Source organism: Delphinapterus leucas, chromosome 3 (genome assembly GCF_059928025.1).
Source record: "Delphinapterus leucas isolate spDelLeu-1000000601 "Yukka" chromosome 3, BTC_Dleu_Yukka2, whole genome shotgun sequence".
In the NCBI taxonomy this organism is placed as follows: Eukaryota; Metazoa; Chordata; class Mammalia; order Artiodactyla; family Monodontidae; genus Delphinapterus; species Delphinapterus leucas.
Window position 1 is genome coordinate 131,488,934 of NC_143131.1, and position 18,100 is coordinate 131,507,033.

General features: G+C 47.9%; 1 protein-coding gene across 7 annotated transcripts in view; it reads left to right on the top strand.

The window, feature by feature from the left end:
• Positions 1–18,100, top strand: part of GALNT10 (polypeptide N-acetylgalactosaminyltransferase 10) — a 227,749-nt gene that overhangs the window by 181,271 nt on the left and 28,378 nt on the right. For all 7 annotated transcript variants that reach the window (XM_089909593.1, XM_022590207.2, XM_089909595.1 and 4 more), the window contains 3 exons: positions 3,947–4,132; positions 8,297–8,480; positions 14,006–14,123. In XM_089909593.1, the coding sequence (XP_089765719.1) occupies positions 3,947–4,132; positions 8,297–8,480; positions 14,006–14,123 (488 nt within the window). The remainder of the gene's footprint in view (positions 1–3,946; positions 4,133–8,296; positions 8,481–14,005; positions 14,124–18,100) is intronic.

Here is an 18,100-nt window from a genome sequence, read left to right on the forward strand (position 1 = left end):
CAACTAAGACCCAGTGCAGCCAAAATAAATAAATAAATATATTTTTTTAAGTGAGTTGATTTAAAAAAGAAAATCTTAAGTAAATTGTAGTGAGGTAGGCAGAAGTGGCAAAAATTGTGCCAATAGTATATGATTATGAGAGATAGGGAAAACACAACTAGAGAGGGGAAAGCCTCATGTTTCTACAGAGAACCCAGCAACTTACTGGCTGTATGACCTTGGGCAAGTTTCTTAGCTTCTTTGAGCATCAGTTTTCTCATCTGTCAAATGGGGAGAACTGTAATGCAGAGTATGATTTTATGAATCAAGGGAGATAAAATATGTGAAGCTCCTTTGCAAGTCATAATCTGCCTTACCAGTGAAAATGGTTCATTTCTATACAGGTTAGAAAAATAAAAGGTTCACTGGGTTCTGGATCAGGCAGTCAAGGGGCTCTGGCTCTACTGTTATTTGTTGCACCTTCCCTTCTCTGGACTTGAGCTTTCTGTCTATAAAATGAAGAGACTGAACTACTCCAGTGCTTTCCAGGTCTAGCTGTACATCAGAATTACCTGTGGGTCAAGTAAAACCAAAGATGCTGATGCTTCCTTCAATTTACCAAATCACAGTCGCCTGAGAGGATGCCCAAGCAGCTGTATTTGCAGCCAGCTCACCAGGTGATTCAGCCACAGCCACTGAATTAGGAGGGCCCTTCCAGCTCTAACTCCTGATGGAGTGAATTCAGAGCAGAACTGTCTGACTTCTTTAACCCAGCAGCCTCATTCATATTATTGCAAAAGCTCATTGTTTTTCATTGCTGAATAGTACTTCCGCTGTATGGATATACTACATTTTATTTATCCATTCATCTGTTGATGTGTATTTGGATGATTTGATTTTCAATTTGGGGATATTATGAAAATTGCTGCTATGAACATGAGTGTACATGTTTTCATGTGGACGTATATTTTCATTTCTCTTGGATATACACCTAGAAGTAGAATTGCTGGATTGTATGGTAACTGTGTTCAACTATTTATGGAACTGCCAGACTGTTTTCCAAAGTGGCTGCACCATTTTACATTCCCACCAACAGTGTATGAGAATTCTTATTTCTCCACATCCTTGTCAACACTTATTATCTTACTTTTTCATTATAGCCATCCTAGTGAATGTGAAGTAGTATCTCGTTATGATTTTGATTTATATTTCCCTGGTGACTAATGATGTTGAGCATCTTTTCATGAGTTTATTGGCCATTCATATACCTTCTTTCAAGAAGTGCCTATTCATGTCCTTTACCCATTTTTTTACATTGAGGTAAAATTCACATAACATAAAGTTAACCATGTTAAAATATACGATGCGATGTTAAAGTATACGATTCATTGGCATTTAGTACATTCATAACGTTGTGCAACCATCACCTCTATCTAGTTTCAAAATATCTTTACCACCCCAAAAGGAAACCCCGTACTTATTAAGTACTCACTCCCTATTCCCCTCCACCCCATTTCATGGTAATCGCTGATCTCCTTTCTGTCTCTGGATTTACGTGCTCTGGAATTTCATACACATGGAACGATATAATATGTGACCTTTTATGTCTGGCCTCCTTTACTTAATATGATGATTTCTAGGTTCATCCACATTGTGGCATGTATCAGTACTTCATTTCTTTTTTGGCTGAGTAATATCCCATTGTATGGATATATTCCATCTTTGTTTATCTATTTATGAGGTGATGGAAATTTGGGTTATTTTCACCATTTGGCTATTGTGAATACTGTTCCTATGAACGTTCATATATAAGTAATCAAAACAGTTTTTAGGGACTTCCCTGGTGGCGCAGTGGTTAAGAATCTGCCTGACAATGCAGGGACACGGGTTCGATCCCCAGTCCGGGAAGATCCCACATGCCTCTGAGCAACTAAGCCCACGTGCCACAACTACTGGAGCCTGTGCGCCTAGAGCCTGTGCTCTGCAACAAGAGAAGCCACCACAGCAAGAAGCCCACACACCACATGAAGAGCGGCCCCCCACTCGCTGCAACTAGAGAAAGCCCACACGCAGCAACAAAGACCCAATGCAGCCATAAATTAATTAAGTAAAAAAAAGAACCCAAATATTTCAGAGAGAAGCAAAAACAGAAAAGCACTTTTTAGCTGTCCTGGATTCCTTGATCCTTTGCATTTCCATAAAGTTGAGGATCACCTTGTCAATTGTCAATTTCTGCAACGAAGCCATCTGTGATTTTTTGATCACACTGAATCTGTATATCTATGTAGGAGGTATTGCCATCTTAACAACGTTAAGTCATCTGATCCATGAACATGGACTATCTTACTGCTTATTTTGGTTGTTCATTTCTTTCAACAGTGTTTTGTAGTTTTCAGTATATATTTTGTACTCACTTTGTTAAATTGTAAATGGTATTTTTACCATTTTAATTGCATTTTCAAATAGCTTTCTTATTTGCTAGTCTATAGAAATACAGTTGATTTTTAAATGCTGATCTGTATCCTGAAATCTTGCAAAGTTTTCCTGTTCTAGTTTCTTTGTAGATTTCTTAAGATTTTCTGTGTAAACAATCATGTCATCTACAATTAAAAATGCTGCTACAGGGACTTCCCTGGTGGCCCAGTGGTTGAGAGTCCGCCTGCCGATGCAGGGAACGAGGGTTTGTGCCCCGGTCCGGGAAGATCCCACATGCCGCGGAGCGGCTGGGCCCGTGAGCCATGGCCGCTGAGCCTGCGCGTCCGGAGCCTGTGCTCCGCAGCGGGGAAGGCCACAACAGTGAGAGGCCCGCGTACCGCAAAAAAAAAAAAAAAAAAAAAAAAAATACCGCTACCTTTTTCTTTCCAATCTTTATGCCTTTTATTTCCTTGTCTTACCAGTTGCACTGGCTAGGAATTCTAGAACAGTACTAAAGTGGAGAGAAAGTGGACAGCCTTTCTCCTGCTCTTAGGAGAAAAACATTCAATATTTCACCATTAAGTAGGATATAAACTATAGGGTTTTTTTGTAGCCATACTAGAGTTTTCATAAAGGGCCGTAACCCTGATTAAAATCAAGAGACACTAACGTTAAGGCTGGCACTTTTAGTAGAAAGAGACTGTCTTTGAGATTTATTTATAACAGCTTTTCCAGGCATGGGCCAGAAGCCAGCCTACATTAGAATAAGCAAAAAGAGGAATTGGTTGTTATGTGTAATAAGAACGTCTGCGAGTCCCTCTGTTTCAGGCATAGGGGGATCTGGAGAATCAAAATGTTATCAGGATAATGTCTGTCTCCATGTTTTCACTCTCTTTTTACATGTTGACTTCAGTCTCAGCAGATCTTCCCACCACCTCTCATCACCTTATTTTGCTAAAGATGTCACAAGCAACTCCAGACTTAGGGCCAACCAACCTAGCAGCTCTAGTAAGAAAAAAGGGCCTCATTTTTCAATAGTTCTGAAAAAGAATTCTCAGGATTCATTGTTTGGACCAATTCAGGCCACATGTCCATCCCTGAACCAGTCACTGTGGCCAAGGAAATGGAATGCCCTGATTGGTCAGGCCCAAGCCACATGCTCCTCCCCCTTGGAGATGCAGTCAAGCCCACAAGTCTGAAGGACTGAGAAGGGGAGGGGCAGTTTCCCAAAGAAAATCAGAGTACTGTTGCTAGAAAATGAGGGAATGGGTCCCAGCCAGACATAAACCACAGCTGGTAACGCCCTCGTACAGAAGGTCTCTCTATGTTCCAGGTCTGGCACTAACACTGGACCTCTTTAAACTTCAGTTTCCCCCTTTGCAACACACAGGCGGTTATTCCTGCCCTTCTTGACCCTATCTGAAAGGTCCAATGAGACAGTGCACTGGAAAGCTCTATCTAAACTGTAAAGTGCAGTGCACATGTAAGGAAGGGGTCACAAGGATGATTACTCACCCATCTATCCATCTGTCCTCTTCTCTCTCCCTCACAGAGCACCTGAAGAAGCCACTTGAAGACTACATGGCCCTTTTTCCCAGCGTGAGGATTCTCCGAACCAAGAAACGGGAAGGGCTGATAAGGACCCGGATGCTGGGGGCCTCAGCAGCAACTGGGGATGTCATCACATTCTTGGACTCACATTGTGAAGCCAATGTCAACTGGCTCCCCCCCTTGCTTGGTAAGGGAGGCTTGCAAGGTGAGGTAGGCGGCCTGGAGTGAGCCACTGGCCTCCAGTCGTGCTTTCTGCAGGGAGTCATCTATGCTACAAGGCTTCCCTTGCCTGCTTGAGATGCACCCAGCACAATGCCAGGTGCCACGAGGGTATCAGGCCCTCAGGAGTGCTCAGAGCAACCTTAAAAGTTCTGTCCCTTCATTTTACAGAGGAGGAAGCTGAGACTCGGGGAGGGGAAGTGACTTGCCCAAAGTCATAAACCACATTAGTGTCTAGTGACATGATTGCTTCTCCCAGGTTACTTCAGGTGTTATTGGAAAGCAAGCCAAGGCTGCCTACTGCTAAGAGCCAAATTGTAGGGAACACCATCATACCAACTTAGAACAGTTATCATTCACTGCACTGCTGCTGTGAGCAGGGAACGTTGTAAGCTTTATTTTCAGCCCTCACAATACCATGCCAGGTCGAAAGTCTCCCCTTTTTATAATAGAAGAGACTGAAGTTCAGAGATTTTGAGTGACTCACTTGATCCCTTGGGCAATAAGTGTCAAAGTCACCATCTCTCTGGTTCCAAAGTATATCTTCTTTCAGGATTCCACACTGCCTCCCTAAATTCATTTCCTCTTTGGAGAGTTTCTGACAGCTCTCAGGTAAGGGCTCCAGACAGAGGGCAGCGTGATCTAGGAGTCGTCCACATAGGCTTGTGGACAGAAGGGAGACACGAGGCCTGGCTGCTGGGCACTGAGGTGCCTCAGGGCGGGTTGAAGAACCAGGTCTGAATCCCTAGGCTCTGAGCTTTGAGGAAGGCATTGAGCTGCTGCTGACAGGTGGACGCTGAAGAGGAAATGTCCTACTGGGGCTGGGAGTCAGGTGAGGGACAGAGATGGAGGCAGATTGGGGAAGATCTGTCAATCCAGAGAGAAAAGTGATCGCCTCAAAAATGGATGGGTATGCTCTCCGTAACAGAAAGCATAGGGAGCAAAGAGGACTCGAGTTTAGGGCAAACTTGAGTGTGTATCAGAATCACCTAGAAGACTTGTTAACACACAGAGTGCTGAGCCCTGCTCCACAGTGGTTGGTTCAGGAGGTCTGGGCCGGGGCCTTAGAAACTGCATTCCTAACAGCCTCCAGGTGGTGCCAGTGCTGCTGGTTCAGGGACTATACTTCGGGGAGCACTGGTTAGGCCCCCATTCAGAAGTGAGGACAGAAAGCAAGACCCACACGGTTTAATGGGGTAACCCAGCAAGTTTGTTTCCTAACACAGATCAGCATGAAACTCTAATTACTATCAGATGATATGCTTCTGACCCCAAGGGTCCAGGATCCCACTGGGTTAGGAAAAGGATATAACCCAGATCTTCTGGTAAACTGTTTACCTAATTAAACCAAGAGATCTACATCTGCCTCTCATGACTGAAAGAGAACAAAAAAGAGAAAAGGCTTCACTGTAAATCACCTAATTGGGGCTTCCCTGGTGGTCCAGTGGTTAAGAATCTGCCTTCCTAATGCAGGGTACGAGGGTTTGATCCCTGGTTCAGGAACTAGGATCCCTCCTGCCATGGGGCAACTAAGCCCACATGTCATAACTAGAGAGCCCACGTGCCACAACTACTGAACCCATGTGCTGCAACTAGAGAAGCCCATGCGCCATGACAAAAGATCCTGCATGCCGCGAGGAAAGATCCTGCGAGCCGCAACTAAGACCCACTGCAGCCAAATAAATAAAATATTTGTTTTTAATTTTAAAAAAGAATAAATCATCTAATTTATAGTCTTGAAGGAACATCGCGTTTTGGGGGGGGTCATTCAGTGACTCATAAAGAGACTGAAGTGGTAGAACACGAAGCTGAGCTTGCGGTTAACAAGCCTTAAGCCTTGTGTTAACAGCCTTAACTCTGTTTCTATGGAAATATATGAGGGTAATTTTCATAATCTGCAACCATACATGGAAGAAACATTCTTCCTCTTCTTTTTCCCTTTTTCCAATAGAAATGTGAACCACTGGTGTAGATGTAAAAGTCTATCCCTGCTAATATGAACAGCTGACCGAGCCCATCATAGCTTTTGTCTCTGAAACCATGAACATGCACAGTTCACTCTGCCTTCTTTGGAGAGTAGGCATTTCTGAGCCTGAAAGGGATTCAGCTCCCCTGAAAGGAAAGCCACTGTTGTTCATCATTTTCTTCATCTCTATCACCACCATCATCATTATCATCGTCGTCGTCGTCGTCATCATCATGCCTCTGCTAGTCTCTTATCTTTTTTTGATCACAGCCCACATTTGAATGTGACTGGTAAAGCGGACAGGGCAGGCCTTATTATCCACATATTGCAAATGAGAAGACTGAAGGGCAGAGAGAATGAGGGGGATACTCACCCTTCCAGCTCCTGCTTCTGAGCTACTTTCAGCGATCCTGGGCACAAAGAATGTCAGCAGAGGGCTCGTCACGTGTTCGAGGCTAGGCTAAGCATCTTGGCCCCATCGTCCCACTTGGCCTTCACAGAGATCCCAGGAAGTAGGTGCTGTCTTCCTCCACTTTGTTGGCCAGGAAACAGAGGTTCAGAGACATCAGATAACCTTTTCCAAGGTTATACTGTTCATAGATGACAAAACCAGGGTTTGCACCTGGACATGCACCGTGGAATGCTACCTCTGATGCCACCGCCTTGACCTTACACCTCCCCCAATCAGCCAGCATCCAGCAGAGCACTGTGTCCTCAACACACACCCTCTCTGGAAGGGAAATCCCTCATGTGGCCATGAATTATCAGGAAGGGTGGCCCTTTTCTAGATCTTTCCCTGGGAAGATTCTTCTGCTTCCTTAATCCCTAGGGAACATGTCCACAAGGCAGATCCAGGCTCCACCCCAAGCCCTAGGGGGGTTTTTAAACACACCCTCGGTGCTTCTGGCACTGGTGGCCCCAGATCTACACTTGGGGACACAGCAACAAAAGCACCATTTCTCAGTTTTTTGACCATGTGCCACAGAAATACATTAGACATGTCAATCCAGTACACAAATGTACACACTGATGCAGTATGACTGAAATATTTCCCAAAACTACTTTCCCTCATCACCTAGAATGCACCCTGACATTCTTTTTTGCTTCACTACAAACACACACACACGCACAGTTTCATGACCCACCTATGGATCGTGTCTTGCAGTTTAGCAAAAGGCAAAACTTTGCTTTCTCCCCTGCAAGAAAAATCTGCTATAGCTTGATGAAGCCTGGGCCCTAGGCAGCTGCCAGCCTACCCTGGCCCTACCAGGCTCCCCATTCCAAGACTTGGACTTGACTCCTGGCCCAAGCACAGCCCACTTGCCCCTCATGGCAGATCATCTGCCCCAATCAGTGGCACCTCCTGGCTGTAGTCAGGGCTTCTTGGCAGGAAGTGCACTGAAGGGCAGAGAGTGAATTTTATACAATCAGCTTCTCCCTGGCTTGAAAGGGACATAGAGCCATCTAGGTTAAGACCCCCGTTTGCTATCTTGAGTCACCTTGCCTGCAGCATTCCTGCAGGGCAGAGGTCCACCAGGCCCTGCTTGCACACCTCCAGTCCTGAGGAGCTCATGGGATAGTCCGATCCCTCTTCAGTAGTTCTGACTGTTGGAAAATGTGAGCTGGACTCTCTTGCAAGGACCATTTGTTCTCTGATGGCAGCTACGAGGTGTTGGGGAGCTTCAGGGACAGGCAGTCTGCCATGAGGGGCAAGTGCTGGAGTGCTGGCTGCTGAGCCACAGGTCAAGTTTAGGACTAGGAATGGGGAGGGCCAGAACAGGGACCCTCCCAGAAGGAAGTTAATCTCTTTCCATAGCAATGCTGAGCATGACAGACACCTGTGCTCAACACCTTCAAGCATTACTGTATCCAGTACTCCTGCAACCAGACCCTCTTCTCCCCATTTCACAGAGGAGAATGCTGAGGCTGAGATGTCATTCATGTAGCTGGCCCAGGGCCCTCTCGTGGACGGCAGGATGGGCTGGGAGCCCTGGTCCATCTTGCTTAAAGCTTGTGCACTTTCTTCCTCACAGATTCTCAAACTCGAGTGTTCAGAGAAATCACCCAGGAAACATGTTAAAAATGTGAATAAGTTGCAGAGCAGGGTCATGCATGTAGCTGCTCTCCCATCCGGCCTCCTTAATGGGCATCTCTTGGCTTCTTCAGACCGCATTGCTCAGAACCGCAAGACCATTGTGTGCCCAATGATCGATGTGATTGACCACGACGACTTCCGGTATGAGACGCAGGCGGGGGATGCCATGCGGGGCGCCTTTGACTGGGAGATGTACTATAAACGGATCCCGATCCCTCCAGAACTGCAGAAAGCTGACCCCAGCGACCCATTTGAGTAAGTACAAGTGACCCAGGCCGGTCCCAGTGGCTGACCCCAGGGAGCCCTCCTCAACACACACAACTCAGGATTGCCACCTCCCCCAAAAGTCCAGTGCAGGGGAGCCAGGACAGACGTCCCCAACAGAAGCACAGTCCCTCCCAGCTCGTCACAGAGCCTTGGCTCACGGACCACCAAACTGATCACCTCTTCCTTGCCCACCCTGAGGACTGCCAGCCCGGGGTGGCAAGCCTAGCACCCAGTTGTAATCATCACCATTGTCGTTGTCATTGTCACCACCATTTATTGCATACTTTCTAAGTGCCAGGCGCAGTGCCGAGCACACTACGCGGTGATCTTATTTAACCTCCAACAGCATATGTAGTAAAAATTATGATCCGTGTTTTCCAAATGGGGACACCAAGGCTCCAAGAGGTTAAGCAGCCTGTCCAGGTCACACAGCTGTGAAGCAGCAAAGGCTCAGTGCCTTGCAGGCCTGTCTGCCTCTGGAGCCGACTTTCCCATCCATCAGTTACACCCTCTTGGAAGTATCAGGGAAATAGCTTGTCCCACGGTGGAAGTGTGGGGTGCGGGTGTGTGGACCGGACCCGTAGCATCCTGGAATGGCAGAGCTAGTGGGAGCCTACAGGTAACGGACTCCAACCCCTTGCAGATAAGGAGACTTGGGCTCCAGGACAGGGAGGGGCTTCCCTGGGGACACAGTGGACTAGTGGCTAAGCCAGAAACAGAGCCCAGTGCCCCTCTGGTACCCCAAGCTCCAGAAGGGTCTTTCCTCCCACAGTGGGCTCGCCATCCCTGCAGCTGTCACGTGAGCCACTCCAGCTCTCCTGCCAGAGGTGTGGAAAGACCTCTGGGTACAAAGCCAAAGTCCAGCCTCTCCAGCTGTATTGGTTTCCTGATTAGTTTCCTAATTGTCGCTGCAGTAATAAATTACCACAAGCTTACTGGCTTATTAAAACAACACAGGGGGGCTTCCCTGGTGGTGCAGTGGTTGAGAGTCTGCCTGCCGATGCAGGGGACACGGGTTCGTGCTGTGGAGCGGCTGTGCCGCTGAGCCTGCGCGTCCGGAGCCTGTGCTCCGCAACGGGAGAGGCCACAACAGTGAGAGGCTCGCGTACTGCAAAAAAACAAAACAAAACAACACAGGGACTTCCCTGGTGGTCCAGGGGTTGGAGCTGCGCGCTTCCACTACAGGGGGCGCGGGCTCAATCCCTGGGCGGGGAACTAAGATGCCATGTGGCGCAGCCAATAAATAAATAGATAAAATAAAACGACACAGCTTTATTCTCTTAAAGTTCTGGAGGTCAGAAGTCTGAAAGGGTCTGACTGATTTAGTGTTGGCAGTGCTGCATTTCCTCCCGGTGCCCCAGGAAGGGATCCATTTCCTTTCCTTATCCGTCTTCTAGAGGCTGCTCACATTCTTTGCCTCATGGCTCCCTCCATCTTCAAAGCCAGCAACATAACATCTTCCAGTCTTCCCCTCCTCCCTCTCCTTGTCTCCCCCTGCACCTCCCTCCCCCTTCCCTCTCCCAGTCTCTTGCTTCCATCATCATGTCTCCTTCTCTGACTCTGACCCCCCTGCCTCTTTCTTCACTTATAAGGACCCTTGTGATTACATTGGACCTATCCAGGTAACCCAGGATAATCTCCCCATCTCAAGATCCTTCACTTAGTTACCCTTGCAAAGGCCCTTTGCTGTGTAAGGCAGCAGAGTCACAGGTCCCGGGAATTAGGACACTGGCTTCTTTGGGAGGCCATTATTCTGTCTACCACCCCTGCCTAACCGCGGCTTAGCCCCAGTGAAGTCCAGCCGCTCTGCCTCACCCTCCCCATCTGAGAAAGTGGGGCTGTTGGCGGCTCAGCCATCTTCATGGGCGCAGTTTACCCAGGGTTTCTGGGGGGCCCCTAATGCTGTGAGCCCCAGGGAAGGCTCAGAGGTAGGAAGAGGTGGGCTTGCTTGAGGAAATGGAAGGTGACCGGGGCAAGAGAGTAGCATGAGCTGAGAGTGGAGGGTGTGAGTGGATCCCCCGTGCTTCCTCAGCAGGCCAGACGTTTGTGCTCTGGTCCTGACCTCCTGTATCCTAAACATGGTCAAACACTACTATTAGAGCCCTTCTTAGGCCACAGATATGGTCTAGCCAACACCACATCGTGCAGCCAGGTCCTACCCCAGTATGGCCCAGAGTCAGCCCCCAGTTGTCCTGAATTCTTGGGAGAAGAATGCTAATAACAGGAGTAAGTAACATTTGGCCTGACATGGCAAAGCAGTTCCAGCTGACATGACTGTGCTTGATTCTCACAACATGCCCTTGAGTGTTGGTGGAACTCTCTCCACTTGACTGATGGGGATCCTGTGGTTCAGAGAAGAAACGACACTTGCCCAAGGTGACACATAGCAGAGGCTGAGGTTAGGCAGGCTGCTCCAGAAAATGGAATTTTTAGGGTAACCAGAACCCCCTTTTATGGTTTGAATCTTTGCCATAAGCCAACTCATAGGCCCTAGATTTGAAAGGTACGTAATGGTGGGTCTTGGCCCATTCAGTCTCCTCGTTGCAGGATGAGGGAGGGGTGGGTGCAGGTCGTGCAGCTGGTTAGAAGCAGAGGCCCAGCTAGTTTTGTCTGCAGTCTCAGTCTCCTCGTCTGGATATTAAAAGGGTTGGCCCAGCCCTAGAGCAGGGACTGTCAACCGTGGCTGCATGTTGCCATCATCTGGGGAGTTTATTTAAAACAAAGAATAAGTAGAAGTATAACAGATTCACTCTGTTGTACACCTGAAACTAACACAACATTGTAAACCAACTGTACCCCAATAAAAATTTTTTAAAAAGAAGAAGAACCACCCAGGCTGCCCCTGAGTCCAGTTACACTGGAGTCTCAGGGTGGGGAATTCAGGCGTCAGTTCCCAGATGATGCTGACATATGGCCAAGTTTGAGAGCCACTGACCCAGATGCTTCCCGAGGGACTCTCCATCCGTTGTACCCTCCAGTTCCTTCCAGAAGTCTCTCTTCTGTGTTGCACTCAGACAAAACCCCAGGAACAGGCCACTGAGAAATCCTGGTCATTGTCTGCACACCTCCCCATGGTGCTCAGCAAGTGGGCACGCTGCAGGCACAGAGCCGTGTCATGATATTTGAAAGACACAGGCTTTGGTGGCAGCTCATCCACTTACTAACTACATGCCCTGGAGCAGAGCATACAGCATTTCTGAATTTCCAATTTCTCCATGTGATAAGAGGGCTAGTAATAGGGCTTTGTGAGAGCTGGTGATGGTGAGGTGAGTGGCACACACTAGATGCTCAGAATTGTTGTTATTATTACTGTTGAACACAGCAGAAAACAGACCAGCCTAGAGGAGAGGCCTCCCTCTGGAGGTGAAGCCTCAAGCATCCAAAATGCCTTACACCTAATATCCTACCTATCCTACCACGTCCCCTGCCGCTGGCTTCCATCCAGGCTGATGTTTTTGTGCAAAGTCTTAGGTTTGATTTACCTTGAAGCACCGAGCCAGAAGCACTCTCTGGCCCTCCAAGCATCATGGCTCCGGCCAGAAAAACCGGAAACCCTACAACCTTCATAAGACAGAAGAAAGTTGATACTACTAACACCTTACTTTCCTATAGTACTGGTTACTTTCAAAACTGTACTAGCAGTGTGAGCTAGCAGGTGTAGCTCTACGTCCCTGTGTAGATGGGGAAACCAGCTCAAAGAGGTTAAATCAGCACTGTCCTATAGAAGTCTTGTGCAACTCACGTATGTACTTCTGAATGTCCTCATAGCCACGTTAAAAAAAGGTAAAGGGAAGCAGATAAAATTCATTTTAGTAATGTATTTCATTTAACCCAGTATATCTAGAATATTCTCATTTTAACATGTGACCAACGCTTTCAAATTATGAATGAGATCTTTTCTGTTCTTTTCTTCACATTAAGTCTGGGAAATCCACACTGCCAGCACCTCTCAGTTCAGACCAGCCACAATGCAAGTGTCAGTAAGCTGCATGTGGCCAATGGCTCCCATACTCAGCAGCACAGGGTTCCGGGGCTAAAATCTTCACCCCAGACCCCACCACAGGTTTGGGGAGAGCTGAGGTTGCAGTGAGGATTTCCCCGTTTCTGATCCGGGCTCATGAGGTCAATGTGAGGAGTAAATTCATTTTGGTAGTAATTTAGCTCAGTACAGCGCCTGGCAGATTCAAGGCCTCGGTCAGTGATCAAGGGAGTCCTTTCTAAAAGGGTCCCCTCCTGTGCTATCAGGGCCCATCTACTGCAGGAAGCCTCGCAAGGCGTGTGGGTTAACTCACCTCTTTCCAAGTCAGTCCACTTCCCCTGAGCGTGCAGTTCCCCAAGCCAGGAGGGGCCGTGGAGGTTGCTGCTAGAATGGTTTTCCTTGGAGGGTTTGGAGTTTTCCAGGGGAGTCAGACAAGGCCACAGCCACTCAGCTTTTCGCACAAAAAACACTGGTGGCCCCTCCCAGGTGCTGGCCCCACGGGAGGCGCTGTGGGGAACTTGGGCAAGCCACACCCACCACTTGATCATCTCTGCCCCCGAGCTCGTGCTTTCTCCTGGGTGCCTTCCCCTCCCCCAAGCTCCCACTTTGTTCCTAGCCACCTCGAATGCCACCCTCTGAGCATCCTTCCTTGACTCTTGCCCCAGCTTCCCTCCTCACCCCGAAAACCTGGAGGCAGACGCTCCCTCCTTTCCCGTAGCGCTGGCTGCGCCTCCCAGAGGCCCTTGTTACACCCCACCTGTCTTCTGGGTCCTCCTCTCCTGAGGTGGCTGCCCTGCCATGCTGGCATCCCCTGAAGATTCTGTCTGACCCTGATTTACCTCCAAATTCTTCCAGCATCTGCTTCTCAGCTGGTACTCGATGAAGAAACGAATGAGAGAATGAATGAGCGGAGGTAATCTTATCCCAGTTTAACTGAAAGAACAGTGACTGTGGCTTCTTCCATAAACTCTCAGCAGAAAAAAAATATCTATGCTGGGATTACAGAGTGAGAATCATCAAACAATCTTACCCAAAAACACAGACTCCTAAGCTCCATTCCCCCAGAGACTGTTTTGTAGGTCTGGGGTTGGGCCCAGGAAGCTGTATGTGTTTTCATCTCTCTAAGACATTCTACAGCCTAGACAGGCTTGGAAAGACCTGATTCAGATCATTTAATCAATGGGAAGACTAGAGATTAGATATAGATATGCATATATATATGGTACAGCTACAAGGCCCACAGGGAAAAAGCACTATGATTTCATTTCACAAGTATTCTTAGGTGTTAACCACGTAAAGGATTTTTGGGTCCATTGGTTAAAATGTAGCATTTATGAAGAAGTATAGGCAAGAAGGAAGAAAGCCAGGGGCCTCACTCAGAAGGGCTTTGGATCCCCTGCTGGACAAGTGAGCTGTGTTCACAGAGTAGCGGGGAGCATCACCCCTGGGAGAACAGCAGTGCCCTAGAGCAGGATACCCAAGGAGCACACGGCCAAGACGTCCGCGTCTTCACACCAGGTTCTTCTTCCCGCAGGTCTCCTGTGATGGCCGGCGGACTGTTCGCCGTGGATCGGAAGTGGTTCTGGGAGCTGGGCGGGTACGACCCAGGCTTGGAGATATGGGGAGGGGAGCAGTATGAAATCTCATTCAAGGTGAGCTCTCGGGAAGCCCCTTTGTCCTTGGCAGGGTGCCCGTGGCGCCTGTCCTGGCAGGCTGCCTGCTTAGCGTCTGTCTGAGCCTGGTGAACAAATCAGGAGCCGCCAGCCACTGCTTGCTGTGTGGGTGTTGGTAGGGGGTGCGGAGTGGAGGCGGCAGCATGGAGATCCTCAGGTTGCCAAAGGCTGGCCTCAGCCACAGCTCTGGCTGGTGTTTGCCTTGCATTGTCCCTTCTCAGATGACAGTGTTGGAATAAGACAGGCCTCACTTCCCCAGAGATGGTGTGTCTCCCATTGAGATGACCAGCCGACCAGCAGAGGGGAAGAGAGAGCACAACGGCCGAACAAGACACATGGGCCGGCAGGAAGCTCTGCTCTGAGAATGGTCCCCTGGCCTCACAGAAACCAACTTGTCTTTAGTGGTTCCTGGCCACCCCTCTCGAGTCTTCCCTTTGTATCTGTCTCTGCTGGAGTTTGATGTACAGAGACCAGGGGCTAAGAGCTTGAGTTGTGGGGTCAGAGAAGCCTGGGTTCCAATCCCAACTCCATCACTCAGTTGCTGTGTGACTTTGGGCAAGTTAGATTACCTCTCTGAGCTTTCTTCCCTCATCTAAGAGAATAATCATACTACCTACTTTACAGAGCTTTTGTGAAGATTAAATGAGATAATAGCTAGAAAGTGGTTAGCACCCAACCTGGGGACACAACCAATTAATAACTGGTAGAAATTATTAAAGAGGCAGTGAAAATATATTTACTGTAACCTATTAGACCGGCCCATGTGCTGTAGAAGCTTCTGACAATGGTGATAAAGGAGGTGATGGTTACTAGTTAACTATGCAAACTTCTGAGGCCCCATTCCTCCCCTTTTTGTGGGATTTTTGTATTGATCTCAAGTGAAGAACAGAGGCTTAGTCCCTCTGAGGGGAAGGTTAGCTTGTCCTGTGGCCCTGTGGTCAGCCAGGGCCTGCTTCTAACACCCCTAGAACCCCTGGTAAGGCATATCCCCAACCCATGAGGGATGGCCAGCAGCATAACTGGGCTGAGCCCTGTGAATATGCCTGCCAAGGAACCCGGATGCCTGCCAAGTCGGGCATCAACTTCTTATGCAAAGAACCATTGTCACACACGGCAATTAAGGTTTCGGCGCTGGGGTTAGATTGCCTAGGTCAGGTCATAGCTCTGCTACTTCATACCAGCTGTGTGATCTTGGACAAAGAATCCTTAGCCTCACTGAGCCTCAGTTTCTGCTTCCATAAAATGGGTTTAATGATACTTTAATTCTCACAGTGTTGTTGAGAGGATTAAATAAGTCCATTCTTGTTAGGATGACTTAATAAATATCCTAAAAATTATTTTCATTATTGTCATTGTCCTTGTGTATGCCACTGGGTGAGCAGTTCAGAACTGGGGGACATAAATTCTTGATTAGCAAGAAAACAACCTGTAATTCTACTGAAACATTATTTTGATTTGAAAGGCAGTCTATGTCCATTTTACCTTCAGACTTCTGAAGTTGTCTCCCATAAGGGGGCCAGCCCCCTAAATAAAACTAATATTAAAATCCAGGGGTGATATTAAAAATATTTAACAACAATGATGACACAAGCACCAATCAGTCAGAGCGGATGCCAGCTGTCAACAACTGTGCATCCACCCTGGTGTGCGGCAACTCAAGTGCAGCCATGATCAGAGCTGGCAGTACCCTGTGTGGAGCCCTTCACAAGTGTTGGCTTATTTAATCCTCAAAGCAACCCTAGGAGGGTGGTATCATTATTATAAACATTTCACAGGGGGGGCAGGTGGAACTCAGACCCAGGTCCCACACAGTTGACACTAACAGAACCAGGACCTGAACCTAGGTCTGCCCAACTGCAAAGCCCATGCTCTCACCCGCCATGTTGTATAGGCCTCTGCAGGGACGTGAGAGCACTTGAGAGGAAAACTAGCCTAAGAGGTTGGCTGTAATCTCTTACTCTTCTTCTCAGCTTTTGCCTCCTCCTGGGGTTAACTTACTAGGATATCCTGCAGCCTCTCAATGAAGTGAACTAGTAACAGCCTAAGTCAGAAATAGGTTTGCTCTCCCAGCCAACTCTGATCCATCAGTAGGAGCTGCCCCAGTTCTGTGTTAATATGTATTGCGAGGCTGTGTCTGAGCTTATCAGAAAAGGAGTGGTGATTGATTAGTGATGTCTGCCCTGGGTGCAGGTTTGGCGAGCGATGGCACATATGTCATTTATTTAGTATCCCTAGCCCATGCAATCTAATTTTCCAAATGTCACATCCTTACAGTGGAATCACATACAAGGAATCAGAAGAGTTTTAACTTCACAGTTCCTCAATCTGTCAATTAAACAAACTTAATTTATGAAGTTTTCTACTAAGTTTGTTCCCAGAAATGGGCACATCAGTGTTCTTAGTTCTCACCAGAATGTAAACTTCAGTAGGGTAACCATCTTTGTCTGTTGTATCCCAAGAACCAAAAGGGTTGCCTGACCGGGAGAAGGCACTTAATAAATAATTGTTGGTTGAATACTCAGAGCAGGTGTAATACTGGCCAGAACCAGCCTCCTTGGTCAAGAAGTTCCCCTTCAGAAACTCCCTCCGTGGAGAAGAGTGATTGGAGAAAAATGAGCACAAAGGAGTTTCTAAACCCAAAATAATTTCAGTCTGTGCGTTTCAAAGACCCATTTGATGATGCTTATCAGGCAATTATGGCAGAACAATTGGCATTTTCCCACCACAGTTTATTTACAAAAGACACGGTAATGAAGCCGTATTGGAAGTCTCTCATCCGGGAGGGGGAGGGAGGCTGGCTCCTGTTGCCATTTGATCCAATTATCTCCTTCACTCTGGAGAGGAGATGAGACAGTGTAATGAGGAGTCCCCCAGGTCTGAAAGGGAGACATTTCTCCCTGGGCTTTCTCTCTCCGGGCTTTGAGAGCGCGAGTTCCTGGAGCCGGCGGCAGCCCCTCTGACAGTGCACTGTCTCCCGGCCCCCCGCGGAAGGCCTGCCCATAGCGCTGAGGGCACAGGAGAGCCCGTTCGTCTGCCGGCAACACCTCCCTGGAATGCCGGGTGTTCTGTTTCAGCCAGAGCAGGGCATTTACGAAGGGCCAAATTCCCTCTGATTAATCTCTGCTGAGATCCCTTTTCTTCTTGGTGACAGAGAAGAGAGACTGGTCTGAAAGGCATGAGTGTATTTTCAGAAATTAAGATAAATTGATACGTTAAAAAAAAAAAGACAAATTGATACGTGCCATCAGGGCTGATGGATTAATAATTTGGCTCCAATTTCAGACCAGGCCATCTATCCCGATGGGAAAACCCCAGAAAAGATGTTCCGAAGGCTCTGAAATTTCTAGGAGAGTCATTGACTCTTTTTTTTCCCCTCTCTCTCTCAGCCAATAGAGCTTCTGTTTCCAAAAGGCACGGTCACATATGAGAGTTCTCCTGCTTGGCAGTTACACTCTTCCCAGTTCTAGTGGGCGGATAAATCTTTAACCCTGTAGCCTGGCCTACACCCACCTCCATGAGCTGCTTACCGCCCCTTGCTTTCTCTCCACTCTCCTCTGCATTGCGTTAGTCTGGACGCTTGGTAACAGGTCACCAAAATCCCGGTCAATCTGACCCCAGCCTGACTTAAGCAAAAAAATCAGAATTGATTGGCCCACACAACTGAAATTCCAGGGTAGATCCTCCAGACCCGGCTGGATCCAGGGACTAACCCATCTCATCTAGGCTCCATTTCGCTTAGTCCCTCAGCTCTGCTTTCATCTGGGTTGGCTTTCCTCTCAGGCAAGTTTTCACTTGTGGAAATACCCAGCAGCCCAGTGGGAAAAGAGTCTCTATTTCCCATCATTCCTGTAGTAAGTTCCCAAGTCGAGTCTCATTGGCCTTCTGGTCCCTTGCCCCTCCCTGAGCAATGTTCTGATCTGTCAACTGCAGCCTGAGTCTGATTGGTCACATGCCCA